The sequence below is a fragment of the Eumetopias jubatus genome, unplaced genomic scaffold (genome assembly GCF_037043125.1).
Source record: "Eumetopias jubatus isolate StellerSeaLion01/CBP00866 unplaced genomic scaffold, mEumJub1_p1.0 scaffold_17, whole genome shotgun sequence".
NCBI classification, from domain to species: Eukaryota; Metazoa; Chordata; class Mammalia; order Carnivora; family Otariidae; genus Eumetopias; species Eumetopias jubatus.
Window position 1 is genome coordinate 28,894,020 of NW_028274823.1, and position 19,748 is coordinate 28,913,767.

The following is a 19,748-nucleotide window of genomic DNA, read 5'->3' on the forward strand; positions in this document are numbered from 1 at the left end:
CCCAGCCCCTCCAGGCCGGTCTGGGCTACCTGGGCGCTGCACCCATGACGGCGCGCGGGACCCCGAGCCGCTTCCTGGCCAGTGTCCTCCACAACGGGCTGGGGCGCTACGTGCAGCAGCTGCAGCGTCTCAGCTTTAGCCTCAGCCGCGATGCGCCGTCGTCTCGTGGCGCCAGGTGAACTGGGCAAAGGGCGCGGGGTGCTCTCCGGGCTGAGGTCGCCCCGGGTCAGGGGTCGCTGTGCTTACTCTTCTCGGCTTCCTCAGGGAGTTCGTGGAACGAGAGGTGGCCGACTTCGCCCGACGGAACCCGGGGGTCGTAATATACGTAAACTCGCGGCCGTGCTGTGTGCCCAGAGTAGTGGCCGAATACCGTGAGTGGGGCGGGGCGAGGGCTGGAGGGCGGCTGGGGGCGGGTTGGGGGGGTGGAGACTGGGCCCGCTCGCCTTCCTCTGGTCTGACCCCTGATTCATCCGCTTCCTCTCCCCCGACCCCCTTCCTTCCGCCAGTTAACGGGGCAGTGCGTGAGGAGAGCATCCACTGCAAGTCAGTCGAGGAGATTGCGACGCTGGTGCAGAAGCTGGCGGACCAGTCGGGCTTGGACGTGATCCGCATCCGCAAGCCCTTCCACACGGACAGCCCTAGCATCCAGGGCCAGTGGCACCCCTTCACCAACAAACCGACAACGTTGGGTGGGCTGCGCCCGCGAGAGGTCCAAGATGCTGCCCTAGCCCAGGCGCAAGTGCCATGAAGAGTTGCCCACCAACTCCAATACCCAGGCTTTGGACTCTTACCCCAGTGGAGGTGGTTCTTCCTCTTTGGGTTCAGGGGATTCCAAGTCCACACAGGCAGATAGAGCCCACCAAAAGGGAAACTGACGCCAAAGCTTTTGCTTGGGATAAAGAAGAGCTGTCTTTTTGTTGCTCATGAGGCAGGGCAGTGACTGTTAGTCTCCTAATTCTTCCCCATTTGATATCTCTGAAACCTGACTCTTCAAGGATATTACAGGCATTTATTTCTGAAATCCAGATTGATAACAGTGATCTTAAATCCCAGCGAGTGCTTTCAAGATTGGGATCTGAAGAACCCCCCGTGTCCTGTTTCTGTAACCATTGAGCTAGAGAGCTAGCATCTTATACCCTGCTGTGAACCTGGCATTAGGATAACCACTTTATATCCGTGTGAATGTTTAGATTAGAAAACTGAGGTTAATAAACTTGTTCGAGGGCACCTGGGTGGCTCAGTCGTTAAGTGTCTGCCTTCGGCTCAGGTCATGATCCCAGGGTCCTTGGATCGAGTCCCACATCGGGCTCCCTGCTCAGCGGGGAGCCTGCTTCTCCCCCTGCCTCTCCCCCTGCTTATGTTCCCTCTCTCGCTGTGTCTCTCTCTGTCAAATAAATAAATAAAATCTTTAAAAAAAAATAATAAACTTGTTCGCGGTTACACTTGAGGTCTTCAAAATATGTGTAGATTTTAAATATAACCTCACTTTTCCTTATCCCAAAACCAGAAGCGGACCATATAACCCTTCAGGATGGTTAGTACCAAAGGCCACGTGATTAATCTAGTCCTGACCCTTGGAGAGTGATTCTCAGGTTAGATCTGTGGTAACAAGCTTGCTTTTGTCCTAACTATTCCCCAAGACAGGCTCCTCTGCAGAAAGGAATTCATGTTGTCCTTTGTTGGGGGAGGGGAGGTACTGAAAAGCTTGTGGACGAACAAGAGAAATGATAAACGGAGCATCTTCTAGGCTCAGCTAAAACAAGGGGGAGGAATGGTGAGGAAGAGAGTCAGGAGGTAAAAACATAGAAACCTTTGTATGAATTCTTGAACAGTTGTAATTTTGTTTGTCATGCCCTTATCACCGTGCTCAGTGAGTGGTGAGAGCCCTATAAAGGCCTGTGTACCTGCCCAGGGCAGCCAGATGGAAGCTGAGGATCCCAGTTTTCTCTGCAAATGGTTTTATGGGGAGCAGAGCCAACCCTGCAGCACTGTTTCCATAGGCTCAGAAGCCTGCCCCCTGGTGATCAGGGAAGGCCAATCTAGACCAAGCGGAACACACACAGCTGTGGGGAGAGAGGGTATTTATTAACCAACAGGAGGGGGAGGAGCTGAGCCCAGGCTCCCCACTCTGTCACATGCCTGTTCTGCCCACCTGGGTGGTGAGTGGGGGCATCTCTAAATAAGTATAGCCGTTCTCACAATAAATACATTCGTTGTGGGGTGGAGGTGGGAGAGATTGGGTGAAGGGCAGTAAAAATCCGTGGGGATTCCACGTTCTCAGCTACAAAAATAACAGTCATCCTCACCCAAGGGGAACGGGGGAGCTCATTCAGGATTTGATTGTCCCATATGGGCCTGGAGACTTTAGAGGCCCCTGGACCCTGAAAGTGCCCCGGTGAGGTAGGACAGGGATGGGAGCCAAGCATCCAAACTCCCAGCCTCTGCCCTTTGCATAGTTCCAAGAACGGGCTTCATGTGCCAGGTGAGACATCAGATCTCCTCCCCCTGCTCTGGTCTAGGGGTAGCAAATGCTTGGTCCCCAAAAGGGAGGCTGGCTCATTACAGTGTTGGTCACCCATCCTAGGGAAATGTCTGAGAGGACAGCTGAACAGGAGAGGGCTCTCCCTCTGAAACGTCCATGGACCAAACCCAACAGACACAGGTCCGGGGCAGCAAAGGGAGGCTCAGAAATGCATGTGGAAATGTAAGCACATGTGCGTGAAGGGACATGCCTGGGGCTCTGTCTGTCACTCTTGAGAGTGACCAAGGGGGTGGGGGGGCTGACTCACGAGGGCTGCACATTAAGGAAGAAGAGGGGAATGACACAGTCTCACAGTCTTACCTCCCCAGGCTGGCCTGTTCCCAAGCTCTTGCCAAAGAGGTCACCACATGGGGCTGGAACTAGGGGAGAGGACTAGATAGGATGGGATGTGGCAATTGGAAGGGTACCCAAAGTCCAGGAGAAATGAAACACAAGAATGCACCGGGAGATGGGGGTGGGGGCCCTGCAGCCCAGCTGACAGACATTCATCCATGTGCATGTGTGAATGTACGCAGGGCTCAGGTGGCTCTGGTGGCTGGCAGAGGTCTCGTCTGGTTTCGGGACCGTCCAGCACATAGGGCCATGCAGAGGGTGGTGACATTGAGGTCATCTGGACCTGCAGAGCCCTGCCTGGGAGAAAGAGGAAGGGTCTGAGCAGACAAATGGGGCAGGAGGATGGCATCCTCTCCTCCCAAGTGCTTGGGTTAAGGGAATAGGAATTGAGACTGGGTCTACAGAACACCAGGTCCTGAGGGAGTACCCACCTCTGAGGAGCACCGGTTGGCCTGGGCTGCTCACAGATGGGTCTGTGGAGACTGAGGAGGGGGCTTTGGCTGGGCCTGACTCGGCCAGCCCTACAGGGACATCAAAAAGTTGGGAGAAGGGCCTGGAGTTGAGGGGGGACTGAAGGTAGAGTGGCTGTGTTGGGGAAGCAGCAGCCCAGCCTGGGGCAGACAGGCTGGCTTGGAAGAGCATTTGTCCTAGGAGGCTGCGCTCAGACAGAGCTCTCATCCAGGTGCTCTACGAGCTGCGTGTGTTTCCTCTTCTCCAGGATGCGGCTGAGCTCCTCGGCAAATGAGCAGGGCCCTGCTGGCGCTCCATTGTTGCTCTGTCTCAGGAGCACGTAGCTGTTGCCATTCATCCTGCGCAGCCGGCTGGGCAGAGCCACCAGCCCATTGGTCAGCTCAGCCGGTGGGGGTGGGGGTGGTGGAGGCGGTGGGGCTGGGGCTGCCTCCCCAGGGATGATCTGGAGGCAGCCACCTTCCAGTCCCCCAGGCCCCTCCCCATCATCACCCTCATCTTCCTCTCCAGGACACTGGCCTGAAACAGTCTGCAACTGCACAGCAGAGCCCCCTGCCCGGCCAGCCCGACCCAGAGAGTATTTCCTTCGATGCCCTCGTCTGCCTCCCTGAAGACAGGCCACATAGAGGAGGGAGGAAGCTAGGATGAGGCAGAGGCCGCCAAGTGTAGCGATGGCTAGCACATAGAGCAGCCTCACGTCAGGGGCCAGCTGTGCCCCAGGCATGGCAGGGGCTTGTGGAGCTGGGGCAGGAGTGGCTGGCCGGACTGTGAGGCTGTAGGAGGCCAGCAGGGTGCGGAGGCCATTCTCCTCAGCATAGCAGCCATAGTTGCCACTGTGCTCAGGCTGTATGTCTGTCACCAGCAGCCCATCCACGCCCACGCGGTAGCCATGCTGCCCATCACTTAGGCCCATGCTCCCATTGAGCAACCACAAGGCCCGGGCCAGGTTGGATGGCTGGTCACAGGGCAGGAGGACATCATCCCCTCGGAGCACAGAGCGGGTTTTCAGTGGTGGTGGTGGCCCTGGAGGGGGGTGAGAAACAGGAGTGGTCAATGCTTGTCTATCTCAGGGAGGGCATTAGAGATGGCAGGCCAGATGGTTCACTGTTAGCATCCCTAGCACCAAGCACAGACTCCGGAATCACGGTGACAACTGACCAAGGTCTCCTGTGCTCATGCTCCCATGTAAGGTTCGCACTGGCTCTTCCCAGTGGTTTCAATTCCTGGTGATTTGTAATCTTGACCTCCAGCCCAGGGTTCTCTCCTGACTATCAGACTCTAACATCTTCCACCTGCAGGGCATCTCCGTGTGAGGCCTCTTGGACATAACGGCACAGGAACTAAGGCCAAAGCCTCCCTCCCAAACTATATCAGGTCTTTTCCTTGAATTGTCATCACAGTGAATGGCACCACTAGCTACTCAGCTGTTTAAGTTAGAAAGAAACCTGGGAGTCTCCCTTGCCTCTCTCTCCCCCTCACCATTGTATCTAACCCTCACCAAGATTCTGCTTCCAGAATCCATCTCAGACCTGTTCACTTCTCTCCTTCCCCAACTGGGGAAGCCGGCCCACTCTGGCCCCCATCTAATCCATTCTCCATGCAGCAGTGGGGGTATCCTTTTAAAAAACACCATATTGATTATGTCGCTCCCCTTCCTCAACGTGGTCCTTGCCCACTTCTCCAGCCCCTCCTCAAACACACCAAGCTCATCTGCCTGCTGTTCCTTCTGCTCGGGTGCTGCCCCCCGCCCCCCCCCACGCCCTCCACTGGTTCACTTGGAGGAAAGAGCACAGCAGTGATGAAAAGCACAAACTCGAGTCAGGCCGCCCGGGGTCAGGTTTGAATTCTGACCCTGCCACTTAATAGCTTATTAATTTTGGGTGGTTTACTTATTCTCCCTGGACCTCAGAGAGATTGCCCCTCATGGGGATGGGGATCGTGGCACCTGTCCCCCAGGGATGCTGGGAGAGTAAGTGAGACCGTGTGTGTAAGTGTTCAGTCAACACATGTCACAAGTACTCAGTACATGTTCACTGTGGCGATTAACTTCTGCTCTTCAGGCATCAGCTCAGTCATCTGATTTTCCTCAGGGAAGTACCCATTATCTTTCAAACCCTTGTCATAGTTGTTAGTATTCCTTTTGTAACAAAAACCAATGAAATAATTATTTGGGTGATCATTTAATTGTCTGCCCCCCCCGCCACCCAACTTGGCTCTAAGCTCCAGAAGTGACAAAGACTTCCCATCTTGAGCCTGTCTCCTCATTTATGGTTCTTTTGGGCAACAACCGTCTGTGAAGCGCTTACTCTGCCAAACTCTGCTGGGACGTCCTGGATGAAAGCCCACAGACGCAGCCGTTCGGAGACACACATGCACAGGTAAATGACAATCGATGTAGAGAGGACAGGCTGTGCAGCCTGTGAAGGTCACTTACCTGTGTCCCTGTTGCCTTCACAGCCTCGGTTGCCTCTCTCCATGTCCTGTATCAGGGCTGTCCTGGATTCAGGAACAGGGGAACTGAGCTTTAGTTTTCCCCAGCAGCAGCATCCATGAGGCTGTCGCCAACTGCCCCCACGTCCCCCACAGCTGGCAGGCCTTCCTCCTCCCCTCAGGCCCTGATTCCCTGCTCACATGGGACCCTCACCACGCCCCCCACCACCTCTCACCTGCTCCCCTGGGACCTGCTGAATATGGTGCAGGCATGGGTGCTGGGGTCCCAGCCACAGTAGGGGTCCCGGGCCAGGATGCAGTCATAGCAGGAGCGGTAGCGGGAGCAGCTAGACAGTGGTAGCTGGATGACTCCACTAGGGGCCCCCACATAGAGGCTATGCTGGGAGCCAGAGAGCAAAGCTGGTTGGCAACACCGCCAACTCCCACCTACAGACACACATGGCCACTGCCCAGCCACCCACTCCCTCCCCCTATTCTGGCAAAGCCATATTGAGGGTCATGAGTCAGAGGCTACCTGCATTGGAGAGATGACCAGATTTTCCACAGACTGGGGCTCCTTGAACACTTGCGTCTCTTCGATAATGTGCATCCCAGAGCCCAGCACCACGGCCTTGTGGATCCAGCCATCGACTGGTACGGAGTGGGCAGAGGGTCAGAACCCAACAGTGGAATCTGGTTTTGGTCCCCTGCAATAGCCTAAGGGGAGCAGCTCGGGAGTCATGAGATCAGGGACAAGGATTCAGCCGGTAGCAGTTCCTCAGGACACTGGGAACTCTGGGCTAGTCATGGCAGAAATGATTAGTGATCAGGGTCAAATATCACTGTGTTTGGTGACAGGAGTCAGCAGTTACCCAGAGCCAGTGGTCATCGGGGACCAGTAGTGAGTGTTCAATGAAGAATCAACATCAATGGCCACCAGGGTTTTGTGATCAAAAGTCATCCAGGGGATTAGCGGTCAACGGGGATCAAGGACTCAGTTACCAAAGGGCTCAGACCAGGGGTCAGAAGTACCTGTGCCTAGAAAGAGCAGGTCATAGGTGGGCCCGGCAGGCGTGGTGACAGGCGTCCCTGTGAGGTGTGTATAGCGCACATTGCGCTTAAGCAGCAGGGGCCGTCCGCGTGTGGGCAGCACGGGCCGGGCCATCAGTGGGTGCAACTTCACAAAGTCCAGGACCAGGGATGGCAAATCCTGGGATGAGTTGTAGCCTCGGGTGCGCAATGAATCTGTGATGCACTGGGGTGGGGGACGGAGGTGGTGAACCTCAGGAATCTACTGCCTGCCTGTCCCCCGCCACTCCCAAGGCTAGATCCTTCTGCCCCTCCCAGGGGTTCTGTCCACCCAGCGCCGACCCTAGGCTTGGGCACTCACTGAGCCAGGCCGGGGCTCCGGCACCCCACCCTCATAGCGGCCCCAGCGCCGGGCACCATCCTGGTATTCCATGTAGGGACCTGCGAAGACAGCCTGCACCTCGGCCAGGTCATAGCGGCAGATGGCTGAGGCCTCTAGGGTCTTCCTAGGAAGGGACACAGGGGAAGGGGCTGAGCCACACTGAGTGGAACCTGCCCCCCTGCCACCTGCCCAGCCTGGAGCCTGCTGTTACCCTGGCCGACCCCAGCTCTAGGCCTCAGGACCTCTCCAAAGGTCAGTAGGCCACTGTGGCCTCTGGCCCCAGGCTAACTGGGTGTACCTGAAAGTCTCTCTCTGCAGCCAGCCTCCCCACGAGGGATCCTATCGTATCCTCACTGACCTCTGCTCAGCCCCCATGCTGTCCCCAGTTCCTCCTCTCCCTCTCCCCACTGTCCCTGCACTGACCACTGTGTGGTCAGCGTGAAGGCCGCATAAAAGTGCGTGCGGGCTGAGGTGTCAGCGTCCAGGCTGCAGACAGCACGTAGCGTCTCATACTGGGGTATGTGGCAAATGAGACGCGCCTTTAGGAAGGAGGTCCACTTCTTCTGCAAGATCTTCTTTCCTCCCAGGTCTCCCTGGGGAGGCAGGGGCACGGGGTCAGGGTCAAAGGTTCAGCTTCTACACTCTTGCCCTGGACTTGGTCCTACTCACCTTGCACACACGGGCCACACGGGCCACACGGTGGCTGTTGCGGCTCTGAGCAAAGCTGTTGGGGACCTCGTCAGTGGCACGCTCTGTGAAGAAGTAGTAAACCTTGTCGTCATCACCCACTGTGCTGGCCTCGCTCTCTCGCACCAGGACAGAGAAGACAAACTCAGCATCTGTGGGTTGGACAGTTCAAGTGGCCTCTGAGACAGGCTGGGGATCCCCTCCACCACTACCCCTCAGTCAGCACCACAAAGGAATAGACAGGTTCACCTGGGAATTTAGGGAGGGGACGGTCAACTGCCCAAGGGAGTAAAAATAAATAGTCCCCTGCCCCCCTCCCCCAGCATCCTGTGCCTCAATCTCCTGACCATTGAGCCAGTGCATCGGTGCCTCCTCAGTCCTCAGGGCGTGCGGGTGGCGGCTCCGGCGGATGTCAGGGATGCTCCGGAATTCATACCGTGTGGCTGTGTAGAGGCCTCCATCTGGAGCAGAGACATGCCAAGCGTGAGACAAGTCACATACAACAAGGCACATAACATACACGGGTGGCAAGTCCTAGCAACGGGATCCATGTCCCACAAATAGCATGCTGGTGGGTGAGGGGCCGGGGTGGGGAGGAGACAGCATGTTCACCAATGATGAGGCCTGTGAAGCCACGGGCTGGGTCGTAAGGACACTTCTCCTTCCCCTCTTCAAAGCTTGTTGGCAAGGTGAAGGCCTCAGCATCCTGGGGGAATATGGGGCCAGAAGTCAGTGGTCTCCAGGACAGGCAGGGGTGTGGCCCAAGGTCAGACCAGTATGGGGCCACGGAGGGCCACAGACCAGGGGCCAGGGGCCTGGGACCAGCAATCAGGGCTGGGGCAGGCATACTCACAATGGCTGCACAGAGGGGCTGGAAGGCATGAGTCCCACATGCGTAGAAGTGGGTGGCGTTGAGCCGCTGAAAGAATCGCACGTGGTTGAAGCACTCCGTCTGTGGGGTGGGTGGGGGAGGGCTGTGAGCCCCCAGCCTGCTTAGAGGCCTTTTCCATTAATCAATCCAGCTTTGTCGTCCAGCTCTTGCCCCCACCACAGGTCATGGTTCTTTCTGAAATCCCAGTGGGCCTGCTCACTGTCCGGAACACAGACTACTCCCTGGCACTCACTGTCCTTTGGCTTCCCAGTGGCATGAGCCCTCTTCTTGCTTCTCTCTCACTGTCAGGATTACCTGAAACACTTAGCCAGCTTCTCCTGCATTTCCCGCAGGCCCCTGCATCCCCAGTTCTGGGGCCCCCAAGGGCTCCCGCCGCCCTGAGATGCTTCTCTCACATCTCCTTCTCAGCAGTGCCCCCGTCCTGGAGCCCCCACATGCCCTCTGGGGTGACACTACCAAATCTATCCCCAGGCTCTGGCCCTCTCTCTATCTGATAGCCCACGGACACATCAAACTCACATCAAACTCACCTCGTCACAAACCAAGCTCATTCCGTCCTCCCTAACCCACATCTTCCCTCCTAAACCTGTTCATCCAGTCTTTCCCACTTCACTCCATCCATCCATCCTATTACTCAGTCGAGATACCAGGAGTCAGCCTTGCTGCCTCCCACTCCCTCACCCCACATTCAGTCCTTCTCCAGGAGTCTTTGTCGTTAAGTGTCTCCTGATGTGGTCCACTTCCCCTTCCCCTCCACCACCCTAGTCCACGTTACCACTGTCACCTCTTCCCTGAACAAATGTAGGGACTGCCTGACTGTTCTCCCAAGCCTCCGCCACTCTATAAAAGCTACCTATTTATCCAGTGAATGAGGAATACATGTATGCAGTGTAAAATTCAAAAGGTACAAAGGGATATGTTGTAAACAGAGCATCTCCTTTTATCCCTGTTGCCTTCAAAGGGGACTGCTGTTACTGTTGTCTGCAGTCTCCTTCCAGAGATATTCTACCCATCAGCACCCTCTGGCAACCCACTTTCCAAGGTGTATTTTAAAAATGTAAACCAAATCATGTCACTGCTGTATTTAAAAAAAACTTTGGTGGCTCACCAGAGTCCTGAACATGGGGTTGCACCACTTCTGCCCCTGCATGATAGGGCTCTGCCCCTTCCTCACCCCCTCCAGCCACACTGCTCTTCTCTGCCCATTAAATGCCGTAAGCTGAGACCTTGACTTCTTTGCCTTGTTAATGATTCTTCCTCCTGCCTGTTACCCAGGGTTTGAATCCACGCAGACCTCTTTGTCTCATCCCATTCCCTCCCTCGGTGTATCTGTCCCTTCTCTCCACTAGCCTGCTCAGGTCTCCCTCCTCCGACCCCCATGATGCTCCCAACCCCCATTGTCTTTCCTGCCTCCAGACTCACTCTATTTTAATCCTTCTGGTGCCTGGGGCAGGATTAATATTCCTGTAGTAGTGTTTCCCCAAGATGTTTACATAAGAAAAGGGGGGTGAGGGAGGAACTCTGTGGTCAAATAAGTTGGAAGCCATGGCTAAAACTTGCCTTTCCAGGGGATTTTTCAGAGCCTTAAAGATGTTGCTGTGCATTGTGGGATTGAGCATACAGCACTTCCCAGACTCATGTGAGCATTAAGCCCTTCTTTTGAAAATCAGCGTTCCTCAGAACATGCTTTGGGAAGTGTTCTCCTAAGGCTTTGCTACCTCAAGTGTGGCTTGGGAACCGGCAGCATCAGTTTCCTCTGGAAGCTTGTTAGAACTGCCAAATCTTGGGACCTTCCCCAGGCTTACTGAGTTAGCATCTGCATTTATAACATACCCTGGGGCTTCATGTGCACACTAAAGTTGGAGAGTCTATAAAGTACCAAGTGGTGAGGGTGTCCGTTGTCACAGGGTAAAAGCCATCCCCCGAGCTGGGCACTTACAGTGCTCTGTGACCTGGGTTCCACTTGCCTCACCAGCCCCCCCTTCTGCCCATGCCGCAGGCTGTACCAGCAGGCATCTTTGATGGAGTCTCTTAGAGGTGCCTCTTTAAAGTTTTATTTGTTTTATTTTCGAGGGAGAGAGCATGAGCAGGTGGAGGGGCAGAGGGAGAGGGAGAGGGGAAGCAGACTCCCTGCTGAGCGGGAGCCCCAGGAACCAGAGGAGCCGAGTGGGGTGAGTGGGGAGTCCGAAGCAGGGCTTCATCCCACGGCCCTGAGATCATGACCTGAGCTGAAACCAAGAGTCAGACACTCAACCTGACTGAGCCACTCGGGCGCCCCTGGGGATGTGTATTCTTAAAAAGCTCTCCAGAGGCATCTATTCCATAGCCCGACCTGGGACCCCTGCAGACACCCTGTTCTTTAGCCAGAAAGAGTAGTAATTCACTACCACCCCTCCATGGTATACCGGGTACCTGAGCGATTCCTTGACCAAACCTCATTTTTTACATCTGTAAAATGGAGGACAAAACTACTTCATAGGGTTATTTTAGAATTAGGAGAGATAACAGCTAAGTCAGCATTTACTAGAGATTACTTATTGCTCTCATGATTATTATTCAGGAGCCCAGAAGAGGTTAAGAGGCCACTATGGGCCAAGCCGGTAGGTCGCCAGATGCTTGGCTTAGAAGTGCTGCACCTAGGGCCTGCCACTCCATCTACACTCACGTGTTTGTTGTGGTTGCTGCAACTGACTGGCTGATCCATACCTCTCCATCTGTGTCCCCACCAACCCTGACATTACCAAATGAAGAGAAGGAAAGGAGCTGGGGACAGGGCAGACCACATACCTGGTTGTTTTTCCCCTTCTGATGACATCTGCTTTGCATCTCTGGGGAGGCCTCCCAGCGGATCTGGAGACGGGGAAAGGAATGGGCTGATTTGCTAACCCCAGTTCCCTTGTCTTTCACCATTGTCTGTGGGACCAGGTGACAGGACTGCAGGAAACAGGGGAAACTGGGGTACAGAAGTGTCAGGAGTGCCATTGGATGGTAAAGGAGACCTGGCTTGGGAAGGGCAGTGCTATCTGACCAGAGGGCTATAAAGCTGGAGACCTTCCAGGTACTCCAGGCTCTGGGGGCTAACCTCTTTGTGAGCCCCATCTCCTATGTCACGGGCATTGAGAGAGAACAGGGCACCTCGGGCTCCAACCAGCAGTCTTGCGGAGGATTCCTCCAGTAGCAGTGTTGAGTAGTTCTGGGCTTGACCCTTGAAGTGCCGGGTCCTGGAGAGCTCTGGAGAGTGGGAGCAGTGAGCCCGGCCCTGGGGCTGCCTCTCTACTCCCAGACCTGGCTCCCGCTGCCTTTCAAAGTTGGGGGAGGGGTGTCTAACCTTCATAGGGGATGGTCATCCGCGGGGTGGCATCTAGTTCTCTGGATGGCCTCCGCAGTGAGGGTCCAGGGACTGCAGTTGCTGTGAGGAAGCTCAGGAGGAGGGGCCAGAGCCTCCCCCACATTTTCCTTGGGAGGCCCAGACCAGTAAGACCCCCAAGGGGAGCCAGGGCCAGAGTCACAGGGGATGATGGGAAGAACAGTCACGGGGGTCAAGGTCCAGAGAGGTCACTTGGAAGGTCAGGGGTCATGGGGCCAGGGAGGGTCCTGGAATCGAGGGGACATGGAATCACAGGGTTGTGTGGCCATGGAATCCCAGGTTAGAGGTCAGAGGGAGGGATGGATCACACACTGCCTTTCTGCATCAGATACAAACTCCATGGTGGAAGGGAGTTGTAGGGTCATACAGGGGTTGTAGGTCACTGATGGGGTCACCCTGCCCCGACAGAAGGACTAGTCCTGGTTCTCTGAGGTCTGTTTTCTGAAGAAAGAAACAGGAAAAAAAAAAAAGCTCTTTTATCTGTGTGTGGGTAGAAGGTAGATGGCATTACCCGCAGACTTCAGGGGGCACTGGTGGGAGAAGGCCCACAGAATCCCACATCAGGATCAGCTCACTGTCATTCTGTCTACCTCTCTGCTCTGATGCAAGCTGGGCAGAATTTGCCCTCCTTACAAGACCCTAGACTCCTCCCAGCCCAAACCCAAAGTAATGGCCCTCCTCTGACCAAGTCAGAAGCTAAGCTAGGTCTCCATCTCGACTAGAGCTCCGTTTCAGGGAGAATGCCTTCTCCTACCAACAAAGAGACCAAACTTGGGACCGCAGCTGCCCCTGCTGCCTGCGGGGGTGCCTTATGCAAGAAGGCTGGGCAGAGACATTTAATGGGCCTTTGTTTATTTTATCCTGTTTTCCCTTTGTTTCTTCTTCTCCCTGGCCTGAGAGCTCCCTCTGGAATTTCTCTTTAATTAGACACTTCTCCTCCTCAGCATTCCTCTCCGAGGGGGTGCACATCTCTACTCTGCCCATGCGAGTCTGTACTGCACCCTCTGGCCTAGGCATCCACACATGCCCCTACCTGCAAACAGTCACTCATAGACATTGGGGGGTTGGCATCTGGGCCCCCCTGGTTGCACAGGTGTAAAGTCTGTGCCAGAGGCTCTAGTGTGCAAGACCAGTTGAGACATAAGCAACGTGGAAAAGGTGAATGATAAGATCCCTGAGTTCTTGGCCACCTCCCCTGGCACATCTTGGAGACTATTCCCACACCGGGACACTCAAGCCCAACCAGTTGTGGATGGGGTGGAAGTAGGTGGCAGGCCTTCTGTGACCCCTGTAATAGGCCTGATCTCTGAGGTGGCTCTTGAAAGCTTCCTTGACTGGGCTGGGTATGAAGGAAGCCTGACCCACCCAATCTCATCAGACACCCACAGACAGGGCCACAGGGGCCACTGGCCTCTCCCCTCTTTTCCAGGTCAAATATTAACTATGTGGCCTTGAAGAGAAGGGAAGGACCAGGAACTGGCCAGAGGGAGAACAGAAATTTGGAGCATTTATTTATGAGGTAAAGGTCAGCACTGTAGTGGTCAGAGCCCAGAAGGGGAGAATGTAGTATGAGTGGAGAGAAGAGGGTCCTTGGACCACAGAAAGGGCATCCACCCCTCGTGTGGGGGCTGGGCAGCAGGAAGTCCCAGGCAAACTGCCCATGCCCCGCCTCTCATTGTGGAGGCACACCTGTTTACCTTTGGGGCCTCCTATTTGCTTAGTGCAGAAGCGGGGGGAGCCCTATGGCTATGAGGTATCAGTCCCTAGGATTGGGCAAGAGGAACACACCCCAGGTCAGAGGAACCACTCAGAGTGTGGTTCATGGCAAAAGTCACACATAATCCAGAGAGGGGTGATGTGCATGCAATAGGTTCACATACACACATGTTCACAGAAGGACTGTGAGCACATGTACTCACAGGAGAGTCATGCAAACATACATTCACAGGGAGGTTTGTGCATGTATATGTTCATATAAAGGGCCTGCCAGATGTGTTCATACACATTGACAAATCAGGTTGTATTCACATATTCATATCCATTCATTCAGCAGGTTACACAGCCTCAGAGATTGACAAGGAAGGTTATAAACCTACACATGTGCATATGAAGGATTGTACACCTATTCACAGAAAGGTCCAGCACATACACACATATGTGTAGGGACATGCACACAAACCCAATACAGTAGGTCAGGCATGTTCATGTTCATAGAAGGGTCAAGTAAATGTGTGTTCACACAGTACTCAAACACACAATTACATGTATGCAGAGACAAGCGTATGTACAAACAGGGGTCCAGTTCTCACTGCAGGCTTGGAGGCTGCCAGTATCCACTGAGGTGCAGAGCAGACCCTCCCTCCCTTCCCGAAAGTCCCAATTTTAAGGCCAGATTCTAAGTGTGTGTGTAGTGATGTGGGGAGGCATCTGACCTCAGATGCTCGGATGGGATGGGCCTCTCTGCAAAGGACGGAGGGGGTACCGAACCCAGGTGAAAGGAGGCCCCTAGCTTTAGCAAAGGAAGGATGGAATGGGACGTTTAACTTAGCGCTGGTCTACTCCGATGTATATACTGCTGTTCTAGATGTGGGAGTTGGACAGGGGCTCTCAACCCCCATTTAACCTGTTGGGAGGGAGGGCGGGGCTAAACGGGGGGGCGGAGCTGCTGCCCTCCCTCCCCCAGTGGCCACAAGGCTTCAAGGTCTCCAGTCCACACCCCACACTCCACCCCCAGTTCCACAGTTTGGGTTCCTACCCAGGGCCAGCCCCCTGAACTCTGGTCACCTTCCGACTATTAGATCCTAGGGCTGAAGAAACTGAGGAGGGGAGACACCCCCTCCCCCCAAAACAGGATCGATGTTGGACCAGCAGGCTCTCGACCTTCATCCCAGATGTCCACCTGCTTAGTGTAGGCGGCATCCCCCTCTGCCCAGTAGGATGGCCGTCTTTCTGGCCTGAGAGCCCCTCCCCCGCTACCCTCTCTTCCACCATCCTGGACGGTCCGCGCGTCTTCCCTCTCCTCAGATCTAATCTCAGTCTCTACTGCTGCAGCTCGAGGACAAGCTCTCCTTCGATCCCGCCGGACGCCAGGAGACGTGACCCAGATCCCAGGGAACACTGTTCACCACGCGGGTCCCCGCCCCGCGCCGGTCCCCGACTCCGCGGTGGCGGGTCTGCGCCCAGTACGGCCCGAGGCCTGGCCCGCGCCCCCCCTCCCCGCCCCCAGAGCCTTTATGCAGGACCCGGAGACTTGGCTCTGAGAAAGGCCTGGCCCAGCGTGGAGGGTGGAATGGACGTGGGGAAGGCCTGGCCTGGCCTCCGCCCCCCGGCCCAGGCCCCGCCGCCGCCCGCACTCCCTGCCTCTCTCACCTTCGCGCTCCGATCCCTGGCCATAGAGACGGCGACGCGCTGCTCCGCGGCCCCACAGCACCAGCTGCGGGAGGAAGGGGCCGCGGCCGGAGGCGGGGCGGGGGTGGAGGCGGAGCCGGGGGTGGGGCGGGGGCTGGAAGGCGGGGCCAGGGAGGCGGGGCCGACTGGGTGGCGTGCAGGGAAGGGCGCCGCTCTCTTCTTTTATGCCCCCCACCCTACACAATAGAGAAGGTTTGAGGCCAGACTCCCACGGCCTCCGGGCTTCTGGCGTCCTCCGCCCCCAAGGGCCGTGGCCTCCGTATCGCCCCCTGGTGGTGGCCTCATCACGCCGTGCGCCCTCGACAGGCTTAAAACCCACCTTCTCTCCCCTCTAGCCCTAGGACCCCTCCGACTTTACTGTTGGGGACTGACAAAACTGTTCTCTGGGGGCTTAACTTTCCGAGGGCCCTCTAACCTGTCTTCTAATCTGGACCTCACTTCTTGCGCGCCTGCCACTCTCTTCTGCTCTCTGCCTAGGGTGCAGTGGGCCACAGTAGGTGGAGGCCGAGCGTTGGGGCAGCTCTGAACACAGAACAGGGCCTGGATTCCCAGCTCAAGAGCCTCCAGCTGCTTGGTCCTTCAGCTTGAAGTCTGAGTGGGTCAGGCTTGGTGGGATGAAGTAACGGCCTGAGCAGAAGTTCACAAAGACAATGCGGTTTTTCTGGATAAATAAGCCACAAGGGTTTGCCCTTGTCCACTCAACCAAACCTTATGGTAACTGGGATTTACCTCCTCAGGGACTGGGTCACTCAGATAACTGCCTTCCCTTCCAGCTCATGAACATCATTCTTACTCCAGGTCTTCCAGTTAACTCTCCTCATAGGCAATCAGATATCCTGTCCCTCCTAGGCTCAGTCACCTCACCTAGAAGCAATCTAGGAAGCCCCCCTCAGAATCAACTTCCCAACCAGGGGTCCAGGATGGTCCTCCCATGCAACCTTTGGTGCTGCAGTTTCCTGGCAACTCGGGCTATACCTTTGCCTCATGGCCTGTTAAAGACCCCTCTAGGGTTTTAATCAAACCGGGGCTCTAGCCGTGACCTGGCCTGATCCTCCCCCTCCCTCATCCATGACATTATTGTAATGGGCCAAAGAGCAGGACTAAAATGCTGAAGGCTACAGGGACATAGGTAACAGACTCTTGCATGTGCCTGAGAGTCTGAGCTCTGGAGAGGCAGGGGGTAGGAGAAGAGGCAGATGCACATTGGCCTGAAGGAGGGTGCACAAGATTCAAATGGCTCTGTCATTATTTAACTAAAAGGACCCTGGGAAAGACATGTCACCTCTCTTTCCTGAATTACCCAAAGCTCCGTTTGGCACTTCATCATATACAATCTCATAGCTTGGGCTGCTGTGTGTGACTGCAGATTGCTAGACAGCAGGGCCCACGCTACACTCCCACCTCCCCCAGCACTCTGTAAATAGGATGTGTGTATGTGAAGGGGGAGGTAGCTGGGGAGAAATGCTTGTGTTGAAGTGTACACACACTCTTACAAAGACTACCCAGCTTCATTTTAAAAACTGTACCCTCATTCTACCCTGAGGGATTAACAGTGCCATTTTATAGATGAGAAAACAGGCTTTAAGAGGTTAAGTAACTGGCCTTGAAATTCATTCTTGTGTTTACAGATAATCAGTACTGGAAAAGCCTGAGAAGAGGGAAACAGGGTAAACCTGAAGGGGAATTATCAAAGGCATAAATGTGCAGTTTTGTGCACAGATGTGTATTGGGGGAGTAGGCAGAAAGGAAGGGGTGTGAAAGAGAAAAGTGAGTTTAATGTGATGAGATGGGAGGGTTGCTAGTGGGAAACAGAAGGGAGAAGTCAGCAAATAGTTGGGAGACACCACAGAAGAAAATCCCAATAGATGAAGGAAGTCCAAGCTGGGAAGCCCAGGAAAGACATGGCTAAGAAAAATAAATCTGCAGTCCTGTGGGAAAGTGGGTTGGGGGTGGCGGTGACAGTGGAGGGAGGGCAGGAAGACTGCTAGCTCCACAGTACCAGACAGGAGAGAGATTAGCCTGCAGGGCCCCAGTGGGCTAAGGGATACAGCTCCTCAGGTTCTCACAGAACTCACAGTGCCGACTTCAGGTACCTGTGCAGCTGTAGTGATCTGGAGGCAGGTTTAGCATCACACTCGCGCCTACACTCTGTGAGGCAAGCCTTCCTCCTCAAAGGTGCCCTGACAGCCAACTTATAACCTCACACGTTTCACATGAACAAAATGTGTAAATTACAATGCAGAGTTCCAGTATGGCACTTGTATAACTGTAGCTGAGCAGTTACCTAAGTATCTCCGATAATATAGATTTACATCACAATCCATTTCTTTCTGCTGTCCTTCCACTTGAGAACCTAATGATCAGATGGGACAGCAATTAATGGAACTTTCTCTAGGAGGACCCTCTGACAATGCTCTTCTCTGCAAATCAAGCTCATAAAATATGAATGAGGGGAATACTGACAGTGGAAGAGACTCCAAATCAAAGGAAGAAATGAATCCTAACCTAGCCATGAGTTTGTGTCCTGGGATACAGGCAGGGCATTCTTTGAGCAGGTTGTTACTAATCCTTAACGTCACTATCCTGGCTGCTTCACAGGGCGGCTGGGAGACGATCCCATTTGAAAACCTTCTGGTGTACTTCACAAGCACAGAACATAAAACGTAGTTTTGTTTTTGCTAGGCTATTCTCCCCAACTCCGCTGTAAGAAAATGGCTGTTGTTCTCAGCCACCTACACACCAGTGTTTGGTTCCAGGCTTCGCACAGAGCAGTTACTCACTGTATAGCAGGGATCCTAGGTGAAGGGGGTAGGTATGAACTCCTGAAACTTGAGCAGAGGTTCCCTGAGGCAAAGAACTCTGGCCTAGTCAAGTTGTCCTGCTTCCTGTTCACTGTGGCAGCATTTCTGTTCCTGCTTTGCCATCTCCACCTCTGGTTTGCCCAGCACTCTCCCTTTAGGTGGCGTGATCTTTATTTGGGCCAAATATATAGCTGAGGTGCTTCTTCAGTAGGGAGTGTCACCAGGGCACCAATGCTGTAGTCTCACTGTTCCACTGTGCCTCAGAAGCCTGTTTTGCCTGTTAAGTTTTCCTCCCAGCCAGTCGTCTTGGAGTCAGACCCAAAGCTGGGCCTTCTGGTTTGCCCTCTCTTGACTCCAGCCTGGTGAACGGTTAGCAAGGAAAAGGGAGTGTCAGGACATGTCGACAAATGATGGAAAATCACCACCCACCACCCCTTCTCAGCTTTAGCATGCTGAGTCCTAAAAAAGCCACAAACTTATATATACAGATACATATATATGTGTATACATATATATACATATATATATATTTTTTTACCACGAGAGACAGAGCTGACAGAGAAGCCTCTGGAGCTGCCTGTCAGAAGGAATAGAGCACACCCACACTACCATTTTAAGGTATGGTTTGCTTAGATGTCAGTGAACCCCCAAGTGCCTTACATTCAACTTTTTTTTTTAAGTAATCTCTACATCCAACATGGGGCTCAAACTCACAACACGAGTAGCATGCTCCACTGACCAAGCCAGCCAGGTGCCCCTCCTTAAGTTCAATTTTAACTGTCATCTGAGAAGAGCTTCAAATTAGAGCTAAATAATAATACCTAGCATATATGCCAGGCACCTTGCTAAGTACTTTTCATGCATTAGCTCACTTGATCCTTATAAGCTCTGAGATAGACACCATTATTATTGCTTTCAACAGAGGAAGAAACTAAGGTTCGGACAGGTTAAGTAACTTGCCAAAGATCAAATGGTTGGTATGGTCAATCTGGGATCTGAGGTCAGGACTAAGGTCAAGGTCAAGACCCTTAACTTGCAAAAGGCTATGTTGCCAGGATCCCAGTACTTAAGGCAATGTCTTTGTTTTCGTCTGGCTGTTACTCCCTCACCCTTCTACCCCAGTCAGAAAAATGCTCACAAGTGTTCTTCTCCAAACCAGCCTGTCAGAAGGAAGAAAGAAATACTGGCATGGTTCTGGAACCTGAGGCCTCTGGCAACCATGCCTAGCCCTTCTATGAGCTCATAATAGTTTCTTCTGTGAGGAGTTGTCAACCTATGTCTCCCCTCAGCTGGCATATGCACAGCTTTATCTGCCTGGCAGGTTGGAGGTAGTCCTGAGCCCTGCTTCTGCATCATATGGCTTCCCCTTTCCTTGACCTGGGCTCTAGAACAAGGGAGCCAGGCCAAAG

At 54.2% G+C, this 19,748-nt stretch overlaps 3 protein-coding genes across 3 annotated transcripts in view; 1 reads left to right on the forward strand and 2 right to left on the reverse strand.

Moving 5' to 3' along the window:
• The first annotated feature begins 5 nt into the window (after window positions 1-5).
• On the forward strand, window positions 6-1,447 carry MRPL43 (mitochondrial ribosomal protein L43). Its single transcript, XM_028098556.2, has 3 exons — window positions 6-175; window positions 265-371; window positions 507-1,447. Exons 1-3 carry the CDS (start codon window positions 45-47, stop codon window positions 746-748), a joined length of 480 nt encoding a protein of 159 aa, XP_027954357.1. The 5' UTR covers window positions 6-44; the 3' UTR covers window positions 749-1,447.
• A 619-nt stretch (window positions 1,448-2,066) lies between these two features.
• SEMA4G (semaphorin 4G) lies at window positions 2,067-18,389 on the reverse strand. Its single transcript, XM_088020029.1, has 16 exons — window positions 18,319-18,389; window positions 12,092-12,571; window positions 11,846-11,994; window positions 11,551-11,613; window positions 8,725-8,823; window positions 8,484-8,577; window positions 8,219-8,332; window positions 7,854-8,023; window positions 7,608-7,777; window positions 7,164-7,308; window positions 6,806-7,028; window positions 6,309-6,424; window positions 6,010-6,173; window positions 5,778-5,839; window positions 3,307-4,366; window positions 2,067-3,172 (listed from the first exon to the last, which is right to left on the reverse strand). Exons 2-15 carry the CDS (start codon window positions 12,213-12,215, stop codon window positions 3,537-3,539), a joined length of 2,523 nt encoding a protein of 840 aa, XP_087876155.1. The 5' UTR covers window positions 12,216-12,571; window positions 18,319-18,389; the 3' UTR covers window positions 2,067-3,172; window positions 3,307-3,536.
• SLF2 (SMC5/6 complex localization factor 2) overlaps window positions 17,133-19,748 on the reverse strand; it is a 47,776-nt gene continuing 45,160 nt past the window's right edge. Inside the window, exon 21 of the mRNA XM_028098551.2 lies at window positions 17,133-18,698. The gene's annotated coding sequence lies outside the window, so the exon portion shown is untranslated. The remainder of the gene's footprint in view (window positions 18,699-19,748) is intronic.

What these genes read in the sequence shown, in the direction of transcription:
- SEMA4G (XM_088020029.1), bottom strand. Translation starts at nt 12,215, where the DNA reads ATGTGGGGGAGGCTCTGGCCCCTCCTCCTGAGCTTCCTCACAGCAACT. An exon ending in GATGACCATCCCCTATGAAG is followed by an intron (nt 11,995 to 12,091) that starts GTTAGACACCCC and finishes CCCACTCTCCAG; the next exon opens with AGCTCTCCAGGACCCGGCAC. An exon ending in TGGTCATCTCTCCAATGCAG is followed by an intron (nt 6,174 to 6,308) that starts GTAGCCTCTGAC and finishes TCTGGCTCCCAG; the next exon opens with CATAGCCTCTATGTGGGGGC.
- MRPL43 (XM_028098556.2), top strand. Translation starts at nt 45, where the DNA reads ATGACGGCGCGCGGGACCCCGAGCCGCTTCCTGGCCAGTGTCCTCCAC. An exon ending in CCGTCGTCTCGTGGCGCCAG is followed by an intron (nt 176 to 264) that starts GTGAACTGGGCA and finishes CGGCTTCCTCAG; the next exon opens with GGAGTTCGTGGAACGAGAGG. An exon ending in CAGAGTAGTGGCCGAATACC is followed by an intron (nt 372 to 506) that starts GTGAGTGGGGCG and finishes TCCTTCCGCCAG; the next exon opens with TTAACGGGGCAGTGCGTGAG.